Genomic DNA, 22,659 nt, shown 5'->3' with positions numbered 1-22,659 from the left:
TCTAGAACAAATTAATCATAATAGTGAATATGAGGTGAATAATCACAAAATACAAGATCATTAGTCAAGATACATTGTCATAAACCAAATTTTTTTAGAAAAAGACAATCACTGATATATTAAGAGATAAGATTAGACATATATAGATTTTAATCACAAATAAATATAACACCTGAACTACCCTTAGTACTACTTAATAATAAGGCCGTTTGGCTAGACAAATTTAATTTATTTAGTCATAGGGATATACTAATATGCTAATTAATTTTAAGTGCTAATGGACGTCCAATCATGTGCTGCCACGTGGCATGAAAAATGCAACATTGTATATAGAAAAATGCAATATACATTTATAGAAATTATAGATGAATTTCGGCAGATTGCATTTTTTATTGTTGAGTTTTGCATTTTAGATATAGGCGGTTTATTTGCATTTTATATATAGACGGATTGCATTTATATATAATTTATTTTACATTTTAGACAATTTATGTTAATATGCAAAACTCAACAATATAAAATGCAATTTGCCTATAACTAAAATGCAATCTACGAAAATGCATTTACAGCTTGACAAATGTATATTGCATTTTCCTGTATACAATATTGCATTTTTTCGTGCCACGTGGCAGCACGTGATTGGATGTATGTTAGCAATCTAATTAAAGATGCGCCCTAATGCTCCCCTTTAGTCATATCTCAAATTATAGTTTATCAATATTATCTTTTCTAAAGATTGAAACACCATCAAACAAAATTAAGGAGGGACGATAAAAAGAAATGCCAAAAGAAAGCACGGTTCAATAAAATGAGGTATAATGGATTGGTTTTATTTAACTAATTTGAACATAAACTAGGAGTACAAAAACAAGATTAAGGATGGGCAATAAAAAGAAATATAAAAACAATGCAGCGTTGAAAAACCTGAGGTGAAATCGCGTTGACACTGCAAACAAGTTTGTTGGTTTTAATTGAAAGATTAAACACGATTAAGGTGCGTATTATTAGAAGAAAACAACAATGAATCACCTGAAACTAAGAAGCATTGCATTGGTCGGTATCTCATATCCGAGATAGAGACAACCTACTAACATCGTACAATATTCCCCAGGTGGGGCCCGCTTCCCTCTCGTCCCGACACGTATACAGTCCCCCCCACCCACCCACCACCGTGTGTTGAAGGGGCAGACTCATCTACATGCATGCTCACTGTAACACATAGTTGTACTGCAGCAGTCCACGCTGCATTGAATTCCATGCATGAAATCCTAGACGCACAACACGTTCACGTGATCAAAGCTAGCGAAAGGCCACGCATTCCTCTACCTCATCGCAGCGTGGCCTCACCCTTCTCCCTCCATCTGGTCACTCTCCTCCCCTCACAACTCACCCCTCTCTCTCTCTCTCTTTATTTCTCTCTCTACCTATATATATACAGAGTGAGAAAAAATAAAGAGATGGTTCAGTGCAAGTCTTTATGGATTCACAAGGTGAGGAAAAATTCTCGGAATTCTACGAGAGGTGGATAAGGCAGCTGGAGGGCCATCTCCGCCTGCTCCTCGTGGCGCCGCCCCAGCAGCAGCAGCAGCATTCGGGGGAGGCGGACTTCAGGCCCATTGTGAACAAGCTCACGGCCCACCACAAGGAGTATTATAGAATCAAATGGGCCTCGGCCCAGAACGACGCCCTCCCCTTCTTCGCTCCGGAGTGGCTCAGCCCCCTCGAGAACGCCTACCTCTGGGTCACCGGGTGGAAGCCCTCCCTCGCCTTCCGCCTCCTTGACTCGCTCAAGGAGGCCCGCTCCGAGAGCGGCTCCAGCCTCGCCGGCCTCAGCGAGGATCAGGTCGTTACAAATCTTTAGAATTTCATCCTAAAATCAATTAGATTTAGTTTGGGTTTGGATCCTCTGCTGCTGTGGCTCAAAACGCAACATGGCGCTATGTTTAATAAAGCACAATATTTTAATTTCTTTTTTGTAAAAAAATAAAATATTGGATCCAAATTGGTGTTTAGTTTTTTTACATTATTGTTGTGCTTATGCAGGTGAGGGGGATAGAGGCGTTGCGGGTGAGGATAAAGGCGGAGGAGGAGAGGGTGGAGAGGGAGATGGAGCGGCAGCAGGTGGCGATGGCGGACAGGAAGATGGTGGAGCTGGCGCGCCTCGATGGGGAGGCAGCGGAGGTGGAGGTGGAGGTGGAGGTGGCGCTGAAGGGGCTCGTGGCGGGGATGGAGAAGGTGATGAAGATGGCCGACTGCGTGAGGCTGAAGACGATGAAGGGGGTTCTCGACGTGCTCTCTCCCATGCAGTGCGTGCAGTTCCTCGCGGCCACCTCCATGATGCAGATTCAGATGAGGAAATGGGGGAAGGTTACTAAATAAATGTTGTAATTAATTAATAACAATATACAAATCACAAACACATAAATCATTTAGATGGAGGTGTGTTAGGTTACTAGTACACATTATGCATATATTGATAGAGTCTAACTAATGTGAAAGAATAGATCATGAAATACTATTCATGTTTCGGTTTATTCTCTTTCTAGTTAGGTGGTGGTACTAGGGCAACATTTCTTGTGTAAACGGTGTGATCTTGTATTAAATACTTTATTAATTAATCTGGGTTTAAGTTTTCTCTGCAAATTATCGAACGAGTACCAATGTATACCATTCCTCTATGATTATTAAAGTATAATTTTACGGAAAAAAGTCATAATTTATATATTTATCTTCTTTATATACACGTCAGTAATATCAGAAATTGGTACGTGTTACTTAGATACGACCTGCAGCAGCCGTTATGGCTTTTCGGAAACTTGTCAGCTCATATAATGTTTGAATATTCCATAAAAAAGTAGTTTTGGAGTATAGATTTTTAATACTTCCTCTGTTTCCGTCCCCAAAGAATATGTACTTTGGGATCGACACGATTTTAATGTAAAATTGGTGAAGTAAGAGAGAAGTAGCTAGGGAGAAAAAGTAAATAAAATATTGTTAATGTAGAATAGGTCTCACCTCATTAGTAAAAAAAGACTTTTCAAAATTAGAAAGTGCATATTTTTATGGGACGGACTAAAAAGGGAAAAGTGCATATTCTTGAGGGACAAATGGAGTATGAAATTGATAAATACAATTAAGAAAATATTATCGTATTGTAGATTTTTAATATGAAATTGATAAATACAATCATGTGATTATTAGAAATTAATTGTGTAGAAGATGCGGCTTATTTTTGGTGAATATGGATGGATTAAAATGAAAAATATGATATGTTGCTCTTAATTGAGAAAGATTAGTCGCATAACCTTTAGGGTTACAGCTATTCTAACACTAATATTACCATTCAGATTGAATATATTTTCTAATTCTTATACACATTACAGAATATTCGGAGTGCACATTAGAGAATGGTACTAGCACTTACTCATACATTTATTTCCTTTAAAGAAATTTTAGTAAATATACTTGTACTTCAAATAATATTGAAGCAATTGAATTCTGGTTGTGGGCCTTTGAATATTGAATTAACCAACCCTATATATATAAATATATATATAGGGGTAGACATGCACAAATTGAATCGGCCAGGCGGTTAACCGTCGGTTCGGGCATGCCGGTTCATGAACCGGAACAGGAACCGGCGGTTCAACGGTTCCAACGACGGTATTCCGGCTAGGGTCCGTAGGGGTGCAAGCTAGGGTTGCAGAAAACCGGCGTAGGGTGCAGGCGTAGGCCTGAAAACCGGTCAGAAACCACCGGTTTCCATCAGAAAACCGTGGACTGAACCGCCGGTTCAGGCGGTAAACCGGCGGTTTCTGCCGAATTTGAAATTTTAATTTTTTTTTATTTCTTCCAATTTTACTCTTATAAATACCTCTCTTCCCCTCATTTCTACTCACCCCATTCTTGTGTTAACAAGGATTTCCTTCTCTCAATCTCCATTTCTCTATTCTCTCCTCATTCTCTCTAATTGCTCAAGTTGTTTACTAGTTTTTACTTACTACTATATTTGTTGTTGTGCTCGTAATTTACCACTTATTCCATACTCCATACATACTACTTTCATATATCACTATGTCTTCTTCTCGTGGTGGACCGTGACGTGGTGATCGGGGCAAGGGAATTGCCCAAGATCAAAGTACTAGTCGTCCCTCAAAATCAAGGCGACCTAGTCATCGAGAAATTACGGAAGAGGCTTCCCGAGTGCAGGCTGAACGCATGCAAGTAAGTAATGAAAATTTATTTTTACAATTCATATTACATAATTTCATAAAATTGAGTTTTCTAAATTTTTTTGTGTTCATACTTATAACTTCAACTTATATAACATTTATAGATAGAAGAAGATCATAGGACCGCCTTGCTACTCGCTGAAATGCAACAAGGTGGGGGTAGGGGAGGTGGTTCCCAACAAGATGACGAGTACGACGTGGCTATATCGTCGGACTCAGACAACAATGATGATAGATCTCATTCTCGTATTTCGTCTAGCACCTGCGGAAATGAGGATATGTCTCCCCCTCCACTCACTCATCAAATCGAATCATAAACCTAATTTATTGAGATCTCGATCCAAAATATAGAAACACGTTTCTAGCCCCTTCTTATAATCCCTCGCTTGTTACAAACTAAATCGAAAAATAGATATACTAACTAAAGAGATGCAATCCCAATTGATCATTATAAACATAACGAGATGCAATGTCTGTTCAAACCAAAATGCGATAACTTTCTAAAATAAGTTAGTGATACGAGACATTTAATGGTGAACATATTAAAATGATACTCTAACATGAGATATTTAATGTTGTACGGATAGAATATTTTATTAAAAATTCAATTTTGAGTTAAATGTTTGAAATGATACTAAATAAAAGGTTACAAGGACACCTTAACGAACCGCAAAAGCGATTCGGAGGAGCGGCGCGGCGAAAATGGCTTGTTGGGAGGGGGTCATTAGGCTAGGATATGCAGGGTACACCAGAGCGTCGTTCGCGATGTGGTCGGACTGCAAAGCATGCATGCTGCCTACGTTGAGTTTCTCGCCCAATCTCATCTTCTGTGTCTTTGCACGCGTAGAGTCGGCCGACCCCACATATAACTAAAAATTATATTCAAATTCAATCATCCAATCGATCCCACATGCGATAGTTCTGTCCCAAAAATATTTTGGATTTGAGGACTAATAAAACTAAGATGAATTGAGGAAGTCAAATTGAAATTGAAGAATATTACTCCCTCCGTCCCAGATAATTTGAGACATTTTGACCGGGCACGAGTTTTAAGAAATGTGATGAAAAGTGAGTTGAAAAGGTTATTGGAATGTGAGTCATACTTTTATATATTAGTTTTATAATAAAATGTGAGTATGAATGAGTTAGTGGAATATGAGGTCCACAACCAAAAATGGTAAAAAGTGAAATGAAACAAATTATGTGGGGCAGACCGAAATGGAAAATTGGGACAAATTATCTAGGATAAAGGGAGTAATATACATGTGGTTGGCTCTTTATAATTTGGTTGTTGATGTACTATATGATTAGATTTCAGATGCTGACATGCTGGTGACTAATTGAGTCACTATAAATAGGGCTGGGTAAAAATACCGAAATACCGAAATACCGCCCTTACCGTATCGAAAAAATACCGAAAATACCAGATTTTCGATATACCGCAATTTTCGGTAAGGTATCATACCTTACCGATTTATTTCGGTATGAATTTTCATATACCGGGGTATACCAAAAATACGGTATATACCGTAATTTTAGGTATTTACCGAAAATATGGTATATACCATAATTTTCGGTATATACCGATATCAATATATGCCAATTATATCAAGTAAATTCATACTTTTACCAAACAAATAAATATTTACATGTAGAAATCAAATCTTGCCTCATTATAGTTGTCGGGTAATCATGTAAATATAAAATCAAATAAACTCAATTAGGAAAACTTGATATCGTTGAATCAATTAGATTCAAACAAATATAAGATTTTAGTTAAATTAGTTCCAAACAAATATCGTTGAACGTTATGTGACTGCGTGGAGTTTAATTGTTGCAGTTTTTTATTGAATATGTTTGAGTTTGATTAAATTTCATGTTTTCTAAGTATTTTAGAATTTTTATTTTCATTTTTGTTTGTATTTAGAATTATTTACAAAATAATGATATTTTGGTATGTCGTATTGTAGTCCGATATACTGTAAAACTCTGGTATACCGCAAAAGTACGGTATACCGAATTTAGATATGACATACTGAAAATAAGGTATGGCATCGATATTGAAATTTGTCATACTGAAAATAAAGTATACCGAAGTTCGGTATACCGAAAATTTTGGTAAGGTAAATGTATGATTTTTTCTCATATCGAATTTTCGATAAGGTATACGGTATGATGGTTTCGGTAAAGTATACCGTACCTACCCACCCCTAACTATAAATATGGATTATGTTTGGAATCACCTTTTCTAATCATTATTTAAGGGAAGATAGTAGATATGATTGGGCCTACTTGAAATCTTCTCCACCAAGAAAGGCCCACTAACATTTCCTAGAACGACGAGGCCATCCACTCCACTCACTATCCTATTTGGGGATATTATTCATTTCTAGGTTTCCTCTCTGAATCTCGATCTCCAAGTAGTTGTTACCATCCTCCCAATCTTAATTGTCCAGTGTTATCTGCAGCCAGAGTCAGTAAACTAGGTGAGTGATGATGATTAATAGTCATATTGCAGTTTTTTGGATTGCTCTGATTGCATAGTTTCTCAGAAACAGTTATTGGATCACAATATTTTTTTTAATTTGCAAACGATTGAGTTAATCTAATCGTCCCCTTGTCGATATAACTGATCGCAATCGTAAAATGTTGAGATCTGTTGCTCCAGTATTGTTATGATTGTTTTCTCTCTGTTGATTCATTCATGGCTCTTTGCGGTTTGCTTACCAGTAGTAGCACATTATTGTTGATTTTAAGCCTATCTGTTTTATATTTGCATTCATTCTGTGCATTTTTTATTTTTCAGATATAATTCATCTTGTTGATTGTAAATGGAGGACATTTCCTTTTGCTGTACATTCGAAAATTCGAAAGCTATGTGTTACGGTCGTGCTTCTTCAGGATATGATCATCATCATGATGATGATATAATAGACGAGCTAAGAACAAGCATACCGGTTCAGCTTAAGATCAATAATGGGAAAAATAATGTAGATAGCTATCACATTGAGGAGGTGGAAGAAGAAGATGAAGATGATTTATCTGAAGAAGCATTATTAGCTCAAATGGGGTATGTAAAATCTGACCCAGGCAGTGACAATGAGGAGGAGGATATATTAGAAGATCGAATATTGGTGAAGAATGAAGCACGCAAACAGCTCAACTGAATCTGGTTTCGGCCCTAAGAGGAAGTCGCGAGAAAGAAGGAAGACCAGCAGAGGAATGCCGGGTTTCATGGGGTCCGGATGTGTACGATCCGCCCTGCACATCTGACGATCATTTTGCAGCGAGCAAGAACGATAGGCACAGGGTCGAGCAGAAGGGCAAGGGCACGTCTGGGAGGAACAGGCAAAAGGGAAGTGGAAGCGAAGGAGGCAGCAGCAGAAAGGCAGCTGGAGGGAGTAAGAGTAAGAAAAAGGCTGAGAAGAAACATAAGAAGCAGGGCTCTGATCCTAATTAGTTCTCTCACTTGTTAACTCTTTGTAAAATGAGGATCTTGATTTTCATCAGTAAATCACCTTGAAAAGTCTTGTGTTTATTTCATCAAATGCAAATCTTTCAACAAAGGACAATGAAGGAGTATTATTTACAAGGAAAGTGTGTATTGTTACATAGAGAATTCTTGAAGGATTACATCAACAATTAAGTTGTGCAGTGCATTCTTTCTCTAGAGGATTTTACATGGCCTACTTCATCTTCTGTGATGAGCTTACATCTGATCTTCATCTAACTCTAGGTATTGAATGGGGTTAAACCAAGAAAACATAGCAAAATGCTACCTTTACCCTTGTGAGTCACTGTATTCACTGTCGGAATCCAAATCAGTTGAAGGAGGTATAGAATCCTTAGCAATTCCCATGGTGAGGCTGAGCAATCCAGGCCTCAATATTTTGTTACAGAATTCCTCATATTCTAATCTGTCACCTCCCTTTCTCATCACCTCAACCACTCTCAACAACGGCGTTAATTCGAATATCTCAGCCACAATCGTCAACGGCCCCTTCACACCATTCCTCGACCCCTCAAGGCTCACTCTGAAATCATTCTTCCTAAGTGTAAAGCTCACAACACTCGCGATCTCCTCCAGCTTCGATATCACTGTCGAAACCGATGCAGTTGTCACAAATCGCGTGCCACTGTTCGCGCCTCCTTCCTCAAACAGCCCCGACAGATCAAAGCCACGCGAGAAGGAGATTATGTCGAACGCGTTCAAGCTAGGCAGCTTCCTCCTGATCTTCAGCTCAGAGTCTGATTCCGACTGCGATAGCTCGGAGAGGCAATCCTCGAACACATCCTCGTCGTTAACGCTGCACATTTTATCATCCTCGATGTAGAATCTGACGTGCTTAAACCCCCTCTTGAACCACCTGTTGTTCATAATCTCTGGGATCATGATCCTCGTTTCCGGATTGGCATCGAGCATACGAGTCACCAATCGGTACAATTCAGGGGAGAACCACCTAGGGCACTTGAAATCCCCTTTGTAAATCCGCTTATACATCGCCATCACGTTCTGGTCGTGGAAGGGGAGGTATCCTGACATCAAAACGAACAAAACGACGCCGCAGCTCCATATATCGACCTTCTGACCGTTATACCCCTTCCTCGCGAGCACTTCCGGCGCGACGTACGCCGGCGTGCCGCATAATGTGTGGAATAATCCGTCCTGCTTGATCTGCTCGGAAATCGCGCTCAATCCGAAATCGGAGACCTTCAGATTCCCTTCCTCGTCGAGGAGGATGTTTTCCGGCTTCAGATCGCGGTGGTAGACGCCGCGCGCGTGGCAGAAGGAGATAGCGGAGATCAGCTGCTGGAAGTATTTCCTCGCGACTTCCTCCTTCAATCGACCTTTGGCGACCTTGCTGAAGAGCTCGCCGCCCTTGACGTATTCCATGACGAAGTAGATCTTCGTTTTCGTGGCCATGACCTCGAACAATTGGACGATGTTAGGGTGGCGGACGCGGCGGAGGATGGAGATCTCGCGCTTGACTTGCGCGGTGAGGCTGAGCTTGACGATCTTCTCCTTGTCGATGACCTTGATCGCGACGCTCTCATTGGTCTTCACGTTGCGCGCGTGGTAGACCTTGGCGAAGGTGCCGTGGCCGAGGAGCTTGCCGACCTCGTAGCGGCCGAGGAGGAGGCCTTTGATCTCTTTGTGCTTGGCGGCGGCGTTCTTCGCTCCGGCGGCCGCGGCTGCCATGGAACGAGCTCGCCGATTGCAGAATGAGATCTTTCTCCTCAGCAGATTTTGCGGGCCCGCTTATTATGTAGGCGGTGTGAGGGCCCGATTGCGTAGATGAATTCACCTCTTCTGTTTATAAGCCCTCTCATTTTTTTGAGGTCTATATAAAAGTTTGTTTTTTTAAAAAAATTATTGGAAAGTTGAATCTAATTAAATTCTTGAGTCTATGATTACTAACCAAAAAATTGTTTGGGAATAAATTAATTTCAGTGAATAACGAAATGAGTTGTAATAAATGCACATGTATATAATTAAACTTGTAGGTATTTTGTATTGGGATATTGGTTTAAAAATCATAAAAATAAGTATATGAAGTACAATTTTTATTAAATACTAGTAACTTTTTTCTTATCATATATGCACAAATCATAAAAATTTTAAATTAAACTATTTTAGTGACATATTCTATATAAAAATAGGCGCCGGCGCCGCCCTACTGCTTGACGGCCGCTTGCGTGATCGGCGTTAAAGCCTAGTTTGTTGGAACGGGTATCAGCCGCATAATGATCTCGTGCTACGCGAGCATCACCACATGCGGGTGCGAACCAATCATGTGGTTGGGGGTAGATGGCAATATTCACCTACAAATGAGGCTAATTTACTGACGTGTAGTATGTGATAATTCGACATATAACCGACGGGTGTCAAACGTCATATAAATAGGAGAGTAATTCATTTATATTATGACAAAAAATTTTTAATTTGTATAAATATCGGTGCGAGTTTAGGTTGTAGGTGTCAATTTCTTTCGAGAAACTGTGGAAAATAAATATCTATGCAAATAATATTTAATATTTTCAAGATAAATAAATGTAGAATTCAGAACATCCTTTTCAAATTACCTACGTAAGTAACTTCGAAATTTCTGAGGAGTGTTTTGAAATTTTTAAACAAAAGCTTAAATTAGTAGTAAAACTTAAATTTCAATTGGTTGGTAATCTTTATTGATATCTCAATCAAATTGGGAACTTCCGAACTTGTTAGTTATCCTTCAATTCTGCATAGCCATTATAGCTGTCAAATGAAGATTAAATTTAAGAAAAGTCATTGCCGTAAGTTATCACTTCTTATCGCTGAGACCTGTAGAAAAAAGAGATATTTTTGGACAATACGAAAATCAGCCAATCATATTCAGTGTCGAAGCCAGAATTTTAATGTTGAGGGACCCATTTACTCTTCATGGTTGTGAGATATTTTTTGTTTCATTCAAAAACTTATGCGGCCTAGATGGGGACTACGAGAAAAATGGATAATACGTGTGACATAACTTTAAAATTGAATTTACTAATAATATTTATAAGATACATTTATGGATTTCTTAGAATTTTATGGAAACAAGACTAAGGATAAAACTAAATTAGAGAAGCTTTGTGAAACTAGAAAAAAACTTTGTGATGTTTATAGCCCTTGTGGTATTCGAACACGGGAGTCAGTGACGAAGCCAGAATTTTTACGATGGGGGCCTAAATCACGGTTAACAGATAGATGTAGGTGACGTTGAAAGCTTGAAATAACCAATATTTCGATTTTTACGTAAATATAATGGATGAAAGCGAATTTTTATGATGTTTAAATGTTTACTATAGAAAATAAAAATAATAATAGTATAAATTTTAACAAATACCAGTAGAACAGAATAATTTTTAAAATTTTTATTATAAGTATAATGATAGAAGAAAGTACAAAGTAACAAAGATTTTGAATTAACATAATTAGTAGTTTAAAAGAGAACAAATATTATGCTCTAAAAATAGAAAGCAAGAGGGAAAAGTACACACTATAATGCATAAATAGAAAAAAAAGAGAGAAAAATTCAACAGAAAGAAGAGGAAATGGGACGAAGAGGAGTCGAACTCGGGAGATCCCAATTGAAGACGACGCCTACATCCAACTGCCATTCAAATAACATGTAAAGCATAGTTTGCACATATAATATATAGGCAAGCGAGAAATTGGTGGGGGGACCATGGGCCCCCTGGCCCCGACGTGGCTTCGCCACTGACTGGAGTTGAGGTAAAAAGGCAGAGTCACCAACCACCTGTGCTATATATCCATAATATATTTGTAGATATATGTCTGTATAAAATGCTAGTAAAACTGAAACTGGTGGGGGACCATGCCCCCCCTCATATAGCTTCGCCACTGCAGGTATTGAATCTCTTATGCCTTTATTTAATATTCACTAAGTAAAATAATCTTATTTTATTTTTTAAAATATTCATAAAAAATATTTTCATTTTAAAAATAAAAATTTTCTTTTATACTTCTCCCATTTTTTATACTTTTTTTTCTTCTTATTTTACTAATGTCTCATTATAATGGTGCCATCCACCAATATGCCTATTTGTTTTGAATGGAGGGAGTACTATATTCTACAATGTATGCTTAGAATCACTATAAATAAATAAATAAATAACTAGCATGAAATTAATTGTTTGAAAGGAAAGATTAGAGAAAAACTGAAAAGCAATACATAGATATTTGTGAAATTAATAAATGGATAAGGTTATGAACGTGGAACGTGGAACGGTGATGCCATGCATGCACGTTATTGAAATTGTCCATCACAAAATAGACAAATTATTTCCCCATGGACAGGAAGCGGAACACGTAACTAAGAATATGTCGGTGTAATTATATAAAGTACCTATTTGAAATTATTTTATTAATTTTATAAGTGTTATGATGTCAAAGGTGGTGTAGTATTTATATATTTCATCTGTTTGTTGATCAGATAATATTTTGAGTCCAACAGAATTATTATTCCAAGGAAACATCAAACATATATTCTATTGATTCATATTTTTATTGAACAAATATTTTAATAACAGTATTATAATATCTTAATAGTTATTGGATTTTTTGAGCAAGTAAAATCATGATATTGAGATATAATATCAATATTCAAAAGTCATGAAATTGTGTCACATCATACTAAACTTAAAATCAAAAAGAAAAAAAAAGACATTTAAGTTCCAAATTTGGACTACAACTATTAATTTGACCTTGTCTAATCAGTTGTCCATGAGAGGCCCATTTAGTAAACAGGAGGCTTATTCTTCTTTTTGTTCATTCCGGCCCAACAAATAATAATAGTAATATTGGAAAACTAAAAAATCTCCATAATGCCCTCAATTCCCAATCATGATATTTATATTTATATTTATATTTATATTTATATTTATATTTATATTCAAATTTATGTGTTTTGTTACTACTATTTAGGTTTTTTCTATGAAATTTTGATTCATAAAATAGTTCTACATGTTGAAAAATCCCAGCTGTCATTCTATTTGGAGAATTTTGGTTTGGATTATGTGGGATTAGGTCAAGTCATGATCCAATATACTGAATTATTCATTATTTTTATATTAAGAATAATTAAGGCGATAATCACGTTTCATGTACCAGTTGTGAAGTAAGTCCGTCCAAATCCCAATTTAAATTCATGGGTCATGGCCATTCATAAAATTATTATTCTCTCCGTCCCTGAAAAGTATGAACATTTAGTTTAGTAGTATATGTTTTAATACATAATTGGTAAAACAAAAGAGAGTTAGAAGAAAAAGTTTTTAAAGTATTGTCAGTGCAGCACTCACTTTATTAGAGAGAAGAGAGTTCTCTTCCCAAAATTAAAACATTTGTACTTTTAAGAGACTGGCTAAAAAGGAAAAAAATCATCATTTTCATGAACGGAGGAAGTAATAAATATTTTATTATCCATTTTTTTTAAAGTATTGATAGTAGAGAATGAGTTTCACTTTATTATAAAGAAGAGAGTTCTCTTCCAAAAATTAGAATATTCGTACTTTTAAGGAACTTACAGAAAAGAAAAAAAATCATACTTTTCAGGAACAAAGATAGTAATAGTATTCTATTAACCAAATTTTTTTTTTGTCAGAGGTGCAAAAAAAATAGCTCTATTACTCAAAAAACAAAGTTTTTATCTTATCTTTTTATCTATTTTTTCTCATTTCTCATATTTTATTCATTTTTTTCTCTCCCTGTCTTTTATTTTATCATTTCTTTTTCTTTCTCTCTTATTTTACTAATTTCTCATTAAAATTTGTATTATACACAAATGAGACAATTTTTTTGGATGGAAGAATAAAAAAAAACACTATAAAAAAGCCGGAAATAGTAACATCAGAAAAAACTTCGGATAGAATGAGCTAAAAATTCAAAGACCGATATTCTGTTAAAATTCATCATTGAATAAGTAGTGTACTACTTACTAGTCTTATGAATTTAGCACGTCTGATTTTACTCAAAGACCAATATTCTGTTAAAAGTTAATGACAAGTAATCAAGATATAATCATTCTAATTGAGTTTGGGTCAGAATTAGTATAATTATGCCTAATTGATGTGGCTTTTGATTTACTTCCATACGTGAATATTATCTTCAACTTAATTAAATATAGTAAAAAAATTAGGATTACAATTCGTTCACGCATTAATCATTTAAGTAATAAAGTAAGGACTAACCAAAAACTTATCATAAGGAAACACAAAAGATGATTAGTTGAGTTCTTGTGTAATTGACTACTTTAGTTAACGAATTTTTTGTAATTGATCAAAACTAAACATGTTATATTGGTGCGACACGTTCATATCATCTTTTATATTTCTCTGATCACTATTGTTCATTATGTTACTTATGTATGTAATGCTATTGTGTTTAGCAACCAAATAATATGTTGCGAATATGTAAAAGAAACTAGTGTTGTCATTGGCCACTTTAAAAATAATTCTAATTCTATGGATGGATGATAATTGCTGAAATAAAAGGAAAATAAAATAAAGAAAGGAAAATGAAAAAGTGATAATATATGTGAAAAAAAACTCTGAATTTTTAAATGAGATTATTTTTTTATTGGAGCGAAATCGAAATGAAAAGATGAGAGTAAGTATCAAACATTGGCAAACAATCTGAACCCTAATTTCACAAATCCTCGATTTGCTCTAGTTTTTTTTTTTGTATTAGGAAAAGGATTAGGTGATTCTTACCTTACCGTAGATTTATTGGGGGTAAATACATTTTTCATACAAAGTGTATCACCCTTGTTTCAAATTAGTACAAAAGGTTTCAAGTTATCATAACTAATACAAAAAGTTGTGTTTATGTTCCATTTTAATACAAATAGTAACCACAATCTTAACTCCGTTAATTATGGTGCTTATGTGGCATTTGACTAATCAAACGACATCAAGATTTAAGCAATTTTGGTGTAGCAATGTATGGCAAGTTAGTTCAGCGAAATTTAAAATCAATGTATGACAGGTTCAGAAAGATTTAAAAATTCATCATACTCGATTGATTTCATCTAATGCTGCAAATGCTCCTATGTTATAATAATAATAATAATAATAATAATAATAATCTCAAATAATCTACATATTATAATCTTCGCGTGCCATCAACAAAAAGATAAAACTATCTCGATCCAGTGACCAACGAGCAAAACTAGTAATCCAAAATATTAGACTTTGTCTTCTTCAATAGCAGACTAATGCTTATTTCTTCACAGTTCGCAGACGGCAACAGTGCAACTCCATATGCGACGTGCTCAATAGGGTCGGGGGATCGAATTGGATCTGTCGTGGAGTCGACGGCAACTCCGAACCCCGACTCCGGCGGTACTAGTGGCAAGGGGAGGGAGTCGGCCGACCCCCTAAATCCGTCACTGTGGCCATCCACACCCCTGACCCCCCTGCACAAACAAACGAAAAACAACCTACTCTACACACTTCAATAAATCAGAGAGAATAATGATAATGGTGTAAAAATCATGGATTAAATATGTCCGGTCAATGGTTTTGATCAAAGAATAAATGTGACGAGACATTTAATTTTGTGAAATTAAATGATATAGCGTCGATCTACATTTTACGTAGATAAATGTAGTATATTCACTTTCTCAAATCCGATTTCCGGTGAGTGAGAAATAGTGGATTAAAGTTGGGCATAATTAGCTTTTAATTAAAGCTTGGAGCATGTGCTTAGGGAATAATTAACTAGTGTTAATTATCCCACATTGGAAGATTAATACATCTTTAATGTGTTTAAATTGAGTGACTTTATGTTACTTAATAATTATAGTGGATCAAGATGGGTGAAAAAGCCCACACGCGCGCACACGAGCGCGCCGCCGCCGCCCGCCCCGCCCGAGCCCGTGCTCGTGCTCGTGCTCGTGGGCGCGGGCCGCGGGCCCGATCCCGATCCCGATCTTGGACTTGGACTTGGTCTTGGTCTTGGGGCTTGGCCCAAACTATTCTTTTTGGACCACCGCCGAGTCAGCAATCCAAGTGGCTTGACACGTCGTCAAGCGAGGCACAGTCACGGGTGCCACGTGAGAAATCCACACGCTCCACACACGGATGGCACACTCCTGCCACACGCCTGTAACCGACGTCGGTTACGAATTGGCCATGATGAGCCTTCAATGGCTGGTTGACCCTGCATGGTGGCTTGGCCTATAAATAGGCTAGTCATACCACTGCATTAGGACACAACACATACAAGCATTCTCTGCATAAGCTCTCTCCCTCTCTCTGCATTGTCTTTCTGTCGAAGCTCTGCTCTCTCCTCCATCCAGTTCGCCGGAGCTCTAGTGATTGCGGTGCTGCATCAATAGAGACGTAGCCGTTTTACCTTTGGGGACGACACGCCAAACCGAAGAGCACTACCGGGGCGTATCTCGTCTTGCGGGAAGAGGCCTCCTCGACTCGGCTAAACTTAGTTCACGGTTCTTTGTTTCGAATTCTTACGTTGTAATTTCATTTAGTTCAGTTTCTCCTTTTCTTTCTTTTGGGTTGTATTACGCCCGGTTTTGTTATCTCTTGTAATCACCAGATTCCAACAAATGGAAAAAAGCTCTATTTAAATTCCAAGAGGTGAAAACACCAATATTATCAAGAACTCCAACAAATTCTAACATAAAGATAGTATATTAAGAGTGTCCACAATGGGGGAGCCGCGGCCCGCGGCTCGGTGCGCGCCCCCCCATTGCAGAGAGCCGAGAGGCGGGGCGCAGGGCCGAGAGCCGAGGGCCGCCATTCGCGGCTGGGCCGCAGAATTTAATTTAATTTTTTTTAAATTTCAAAAATTATTTATAAAATACTACACTTCCATTCAATTTTTCCAACTCCATTTTACTTCCATTTTCCTCCAATCTTTCCAATATTTCCTTCCAATTTCGATTCAACCTTGCAACTATGGATTCCGACAATGAACAATTCCAACAAGCGGTAGATCTGGAGTTCCAAAACCTTGTTGCAGCGATGCAACGTAAAGCCGACGAGGTGGAAGATGCGGCGGAGTTGCTGCAGAGCGATGGACACCAGAAGATGGTGCTAGTTCGAGCTCGGGTATTGCCATGGAGCCCCTGCAAATGGGTGTACCACGTAGTAATGAATACTTGATCCAGCGGTACACCGATATGCGGAGCCAAATATCGCATACATCACTGCAGGCTGATATGGTTGAAGAGGTCTGGAACCGTAGAAGGGGCCGCAGAGTGATATGGGTTTTCGGGTTGTTGTTTTTAAATTAGAAAACTTTCGTTGTATAATTTTCCTATTTTAATACAATACAACGGAGTTCTTGTTACATTTTGGTTTTAGGTTGTGAATTTTTTTATTTACGATCCAAATTATTTTATTTTAATTAAATTTATAAATATCATAAATTTAAAGTCTAATAAAATATAATATAGTTAAATTAAAAATAACATTAACTCCCAACATTTGATGACCTTCAAGGGCCACCATTGTGGACACCCTAACTCCCAACAAGAACTATGCACATTTAGGCTTTGTACCTCTCAAGTACTATCAAATGCTACGAGCGACCATATTCATCATTTCATTTAGCACATATTAGTAAATGAGAGAGATGGAGAAGTATTGCTTGTCTTGCTTGAGTCACTTCTCCAAAGGGAACGTCAAAAGTTACTTACAGAGAGTTTAGAATAAATTTCCCATAATTTCTCATTTTTTTATTTAGTTGATGAGTTATATGCCACATAAGCATATAATTAACATAGTTAAGATGGTGGTTATGATTTGTATTAAAATGAAAGTCAGCCGAAGTTTTGTATCAAACTTAAAATTTCTGTGCCAATTTGAAATAAGTGTAATACATTTTATATGAATAATGTATTTCCCCAGATTTATTGGTACGTAATTTGCTCTAGTCTTTTCACTTCATCGTTCACAAACAATTTGAACCCTAGTTTCACAAATCCTCGATTTCTTTCTCTAATTGGATCGCGAGGGATATAGTTTGGTTCAGCAGAAAGAGGGGAAAACGTTTCCTCACATTAGGTTTCAATTTGGGGGAATGGCATCTGAGAAGAAACCTTCAGAGGGCATAGCCTTGCTCTCGATGTACGCCGACGAAGATGATGAGATGGAAGAACTCGACGAGGAAGTAGAAAATATCGATGAAGGTGGAATTCCCCTTCCGGCGTCGGATGCCGTCGCCGTGAACGATAACGATGGTGTTGCAGATTACAGCAAGGAAGAGAGTGGTCGATTCAACGGCTACACTCCTCCAGCATCCGCCACTCCACAGCAAACGATCTTCTCGCCCCAAGAGCGGCTGCAAGCGCAGCAGTTCGGTTCGGATTTGAATAATGGTCAGAGCCAAAAGAGTCGGCCGACTATTGTGGATTATGTTCATGAAGAGGGCGCCATGTCTCCGGAAGCAGAGGTTCTTATGTTTATGACGTGATTGTTTTTCTTCTCTGTATTACTTTATTTTTTTGGAATTTGGTTGTTAACTTGTATAATTTCAGGAAGGTCGAATAAAGGCGACTGGACGAGTAATGTATGGGGAGCAACTTCAAAGCAGTGATGGTACTTGTCTTCTCACGTTGCTTCTGTATTTATCTTAATTTTCTTGCATAAAATTGTGTAGAATTCGATGTAATTTATTGGATTCCGGCGTGGTAGTTTATTATTAGTAGCAAATTAGAAATCTTCAACCCAATATTGTTTGAAAGGATGGTGCACTGATACATCAAATGGTTAAGAGGCTCAATACTCTTTGATAGTGCATTAGCTGTATTCTTTTGTGTGTTGTTGATGGTCATAGTTATACCTTCTGCCCCCACATTTTAAGACCGAATACAATGTGATAATCATGCTGTTCATTATATACATATAAATTTAATATGAGCATCTGACTGTGGTATATGAAGATTTAAGGTCCTTTTACATGAAAGCTAAATACTAACATTTTAAAGTTTCTTTAGTTTGCAAGAGTTTTTACAATCACTGCTTGTGCTTTAGGTGAATCACTAGAAAAGAAATCACCAGGTATGGCTCGGCTTCCAACGCCTAGCACTCGAGCTGCTACCCCACAATCATTAGAACCAGATCAGCCTGAAACAGATGCCATGGATTATGCTACAAATGAATCAGAAGCTGCAGGGACTGAGGATGCTGTTATGGTTTCTGTTGAGGATCAAAAGAATATTGATCCATTAGATAAATTTCTGCCCCCACCTCCCAGGTCCAAATGCTCAGAAGAGCTGCAAGTAAGCGCTCTACCTGAAGAAAAAACTTCAATAAAACCACCACTTCATTTTGAAATATGACAAAAACTAGGCCTTTACTGTATAGTCATCTTGGTTCATTGTAAACTTGGCCATTATGTTAAAGAGAAAACATAAATTTCAAAATTGTGTAGGGTCTCAGTTGCTCAAATTCATATTCCTGGAGTGGTCAACTTTTCAACATTGTGATTATTTGATGCTCTGCAAGGGCCTGGCATTTGAGCATTAGTTAGAACTTAGCTGTATATTCTGAAATGGCCTATAATGCATTAGTTTCATCACGTTGAATAAGTAAAGCTACATAAAAGAGGATGATTTTATATAGTCGATATTGAAAAATAAATAAATCTCAAGTAAGCATTGATAGAGTAGCAAAAAATATAAATTACTGCAACATGGACCAATAGGTATGAAGTGATTAGTTGTGATTCAGTGTACTAAGCTTCTGGTTGGTTAGTGTCAGACTCATGAACACTTTACTGGTTTATCTCTTACCTTAAATTATGTCAAACATGGTCTAAAGGTTATCTGGAATGTGGCTTCAAATTTTTTTAGATTCTCTGTTCCAGTAATGCATATTTCATTTTGGAATAGAGCATTGTGTTGATAATGCTGAAATTAAGATACCTAGGCAAGGAAGGGGTGTGATGTGTGATTGACAAATCAATATATTAATGTTTAGAATGTTCTCACATTTTGGTACGTTAGTATTACTTATGTTATTTATGCTGCAGAATATTCTCTTATCAGCTTTCATTTAAATCTAAAATTTTCTTTCTGATTTGTTGCTTCAGGAGAAGATTAGTAGGTTTCTTGCTCTAAAGAAGACTACTGGAAGAAGCTTTAATGCAGAGGTGCGGAATAGAAAGGAATATCGAAATCCTGATTTCCTGCTGCATGCTGTGACTTACCAAGATATTGATCAGATAGGATCCTGCTTCAGTAAAGATGTATTTGACCCACATGGATATGACAAGAGTGACTTCTACGATGAAATAGGTTTGATTGCTAGTTTCCCAGATTTAGCTTAAATGTATTCCCTTTGTTAGCTGTCATGAAATCTAAATGATATCTTTCCCACAAAAGACCACCTTTGTCTGTTTGGGGTTTGTGTTGGAATGTGTTTAGTGCCTCCTTTTCACTCAGTTGTTTGATGTTTATCTAGATTTAGCTTAAATGTATTCCCTTTGTTAGCTGTCATGAAATCTAAATGATATCTTTCCCACAAAAGACAACCTTTGTCTGTTTGGGGTTTGTGTTGGAATGTGTTTAGTGCCTCCTTTTCACTCAGTTGTTTGATGTTTATCTAGATCCAGATTTATTCAGATTATATATTGTGGATTTTATCTGATACATCAACTTCTAGATGTTTGCAGGTTTAAACCTGCCAATTTTTCCATCCTGAAATATTCATTGTGTTAAAAGGATTTGCCTCTGAAAATATGTTAATTATGTGCAAGGGGCTAGTTTGATATGAAAATTCAATCACACGAAGAACCATTTCTAGAGCTTTAGCTTTTGGTCTGAACGAATTGTTTTTTTACCACAGCTGCATTTGTCCTTTATTGCTGGATCCAGTTCCCCTGAGATGGGCGCATTACTTCCATTTCATTTTTTCTGTTTTATTCTTCCCCTCATGCAAAAGAATCATAGTTTTGATGTGTGTCTGCCACATATTTTCATGTGCAAATTAGTGCACGAATATTATATTTTTGTGTAGGAGGCAGGATTAATTGTTTCTTTCGATGTTTTCTGATTTGTTCTCTGATAAATTTTATTAATGGTTCTTAAGTGCATTTACAAAATCACTCTGTACCATGAGTATAAACTAATAAGTTTGTACATGCACCTATATTACCATGAGCATAGTTATCACCTAATAACTTTTGGAAGTAATCATTGCTTGTATAAACTATTAGCGGGTGAATTTGTCAGAAGATTCCTTTCCACATGACATAATTGTTAGTTTGAGAGATTTTTGCATGCCACAATCACAAATGGTCTTTCCAAAGTATCGGAAAAAGGAATTCCATTATGCTTATTCAATGGTGGATCTGAGATATTCTCTAATATTATGCACTTGGGGTTTCTTTATGTATTAGTACTATTTTTTGCTAACTTTTGTTCTTACTTGTCAGTAATTATTTTGAATTTTGCTGGCTGATTGTACAGATGCTGTTGAATTTATGGTATTAATTTTATTGCCATTTTTCTGAAGGAAAAACAATCATATTATATGTCCTGATATTCGCCTTTTAATTGTGCTAATTAGAAGCTGACATGAGAAGGGAATTCGAAAGGAAAGAGCAAGAAAGGAAAAAAAGTCAGAAGTTAGAGTTCACTCCTGGAGGAGTACAGCCAGGGAATGCTCTCCCTACACCAAAAATCAACATACCAACTCCAGGTACCCGTCTTACTCTTCAGCATATTACCCTTTCGAATAACACATGTGGTTTACATTCTTATTTTATCCTGTCTTCTAAGGATTGACTGCTGTTTCCGGTGTAGTAAACGTACCATCAGCTACTTCAGAAAGCATGGGTCGGGATGGTAGACAGAACAAAAAGTCAAAATGGGATAAGGTTTTGTTCTATTGAAAAAGATTTGCCGCTCTGAAGAAAAATCATGTGTTTGAGATAGTTGATTCATCGTAATGGGTTTCAGGTGGATGTTGACCAAAAGAGTTCTTTGACCGCTGGAGGGCAAGAAAATCTTTCTGCTGTTGGTGCTCATGCCGCACTCCTATCTGCTGCTAAAGCTGGTAGCGGATACTCAGCATTTGCGTAAGTTCATCTTTCGAGAATTGGGAGTTTTATTACCCCGTCCCGTTTACCTTTTTTATCTTAGTATTCTGCTCTAGTTTTGGGATTGAGTCAAGTGTGTAATGCAACATTTACAATGCATTTGCATTCTGCAATATTCTAGTAGTTAGGTATTTGAACGAGCCAAATTTGGTTCTGTGACAGGCAACAACGAAGGAAGGAGGCAGAAGATAGACGATCTAGTGATAGAAAATCGGACAGAAGATAATGAAGCTGCCCGTATTCGCCTTATAGCTACTAACATGAAGATGAAAGGATTGGCTAGTTACAGAGATTTCAAGACGGTATTCTGTGTAAAGAACATACGTCGTATGCATGGCCATCGATATCAATCCTACCTTCCAGTATTTTGGTGGCGATGTTGCACTAATGGTTCGTATGTACTCGAACTGTAACACCCAGGTAAATCAGCATGTAGTGAAATGCTGTTCTTGTGTTTTGTGTCATGATGAGTTGTAATTTGGTTATAATCCATCTTGTGTCACTGTCTGTAGTCAGATTCCTTCATTGATGATATGGAATCAAAGCAGAAAGGAAGGCCAGGCCAGGCCAGGCCAGTCTCCTCTTTTTTGATTGAGAAATAAACCAATCTACTTTATATGTATTGCTAGTTGTTTACAACTAAATTATTATAACCTTAGTGCGATCTTTCCACCTACTGTGAACATGGCTCTCACTAGCACGTTTTTAATCCTCTATTTTCTTTGCCTATAAGTTATATCCCAAATCGTAAATAAATATCGTCTACTTTTTTACACAAACTTTATTTTCGTAAAGATAAACAATTTCTTAAAATTTCTA

General features: G+C 37.1%; 4 protein-coding genes across 6 annotated transcripts; 3 read left to right on the top strand and 1 right to left on the bottom strand.

Annotated features, from left to right (window-relative positions):
* Positions 1-1,477: 1,477 nt before the first annotated feature.
* On the top strand, positions 1,478-2,379 carry LOC121756092 (protein DOG1-like 4). The gene is made up of 2 exons (XM_042151554.1): positions 1,478-1,843; positions 2,044-2,379. Exons 1-2 carry the CDS (start codon positions 1,478-1,480, stop codon positions 2,377-2,379), a joined length of 702 nt encoding a protein of 233 aa, XP_042007488.1.
* Positions 2,380-7,108: 4,729 nt separating this feature from the next.
* Positions 7,109-7,692, top strand: LOC121756091. The gene is made up of 2 exons (XM_042151553.1): positions 7,109-7,302; positions 7,419-7,692. Exons 1-2 carry the CDS (start codon positions 7,109-7,111, stop codon positions 7,690-7,692), a joined length of 468 nt encoding a protein of 155 aa, XP_042007487.1.
* A 40-nt stretch (positions 7,693-7,732) lies between these two features.
* LOC121756464 (CBL-interacting serine/threonine-protein kinase 12-like) lies at positions 7,733-9,551 on the bottom strand. The gene has a single exon (XM_042152014.1). The coding sequence runs from the start codon at positions 9,430-9,432 to the stop codon at positions 8,014-8,016; it is 1,419 nt and encodes a 472-aa protein (XP_042007948.1). The 5' UTR covers positions 9,433-9,551; the 3' UTR covers positions 7,733-8,013.
* Positions 9,552-17,591: 8,040 nt separating this feature from the next.
* LOC121754252 (SAP30-binding protein-like) lies at positions 17,592-22,523 on the top strand. Of its 3 annotated transcripts, XR_006040567.1 has the most exons (9): positions 17,592-18,189; positions 18,275-18,335; positions 18,771-19,018; positions 19,831-20,035; positions 21,309-21,440; positions 21,521-21,618; positions 21,701-21,819; positions 22,003-22,260; positions 22,353-22,523. XR_006040567.1 is itself a non-coding variant. In XM_042149625.1 (8 exons), the coding sequence occupies exons 1-8, from the start codon at positions 17,818-17,820 to the stop codon at positions 22,064-22,066; spliced, it is 1,299 nt and encodes a 432-aa protein (XP_042005559.1). In that variant the 5' UTR covers positions 17,592-17,817; the 3' UTR covers positions 22,067-22,523. The 3 variants fall into 3 exon arrangements, 2 of the variants coding, with proteins under 2 accessions (XP_042005559.1, XP_042005561.1); XM_042149625.1 differs by having other exon boundaries at positions 22,003-22,523; XM_042149627.1 differs by having other exon boundaries at positions 17,596-18,189; positions 21,545-21,618; positions 22,003-22,523.
* The last annotated feature ends 136 nt before the right edge of the window (positions 22,524-22,659 follow it).

The sequence above is a fragment of the Salvia splendens genome, chromosome 11, assembly GCF_004379255.2.
Source record: "Salvia splendens isolate huo1 chromosome 11, SspV2, whole genome shotgun sequence".
Lineage (NCBI taxonomy): Eukaryota > Viridiplantae > Streptophyta > Magnoliopsida > Lamiales > Lamiaceae > Salvia > Salvia splendens.
Note: the sequence above shows the minus strand (reverse complement) of the source record. Positions and strands in the feature narration are given on the sequence as shown.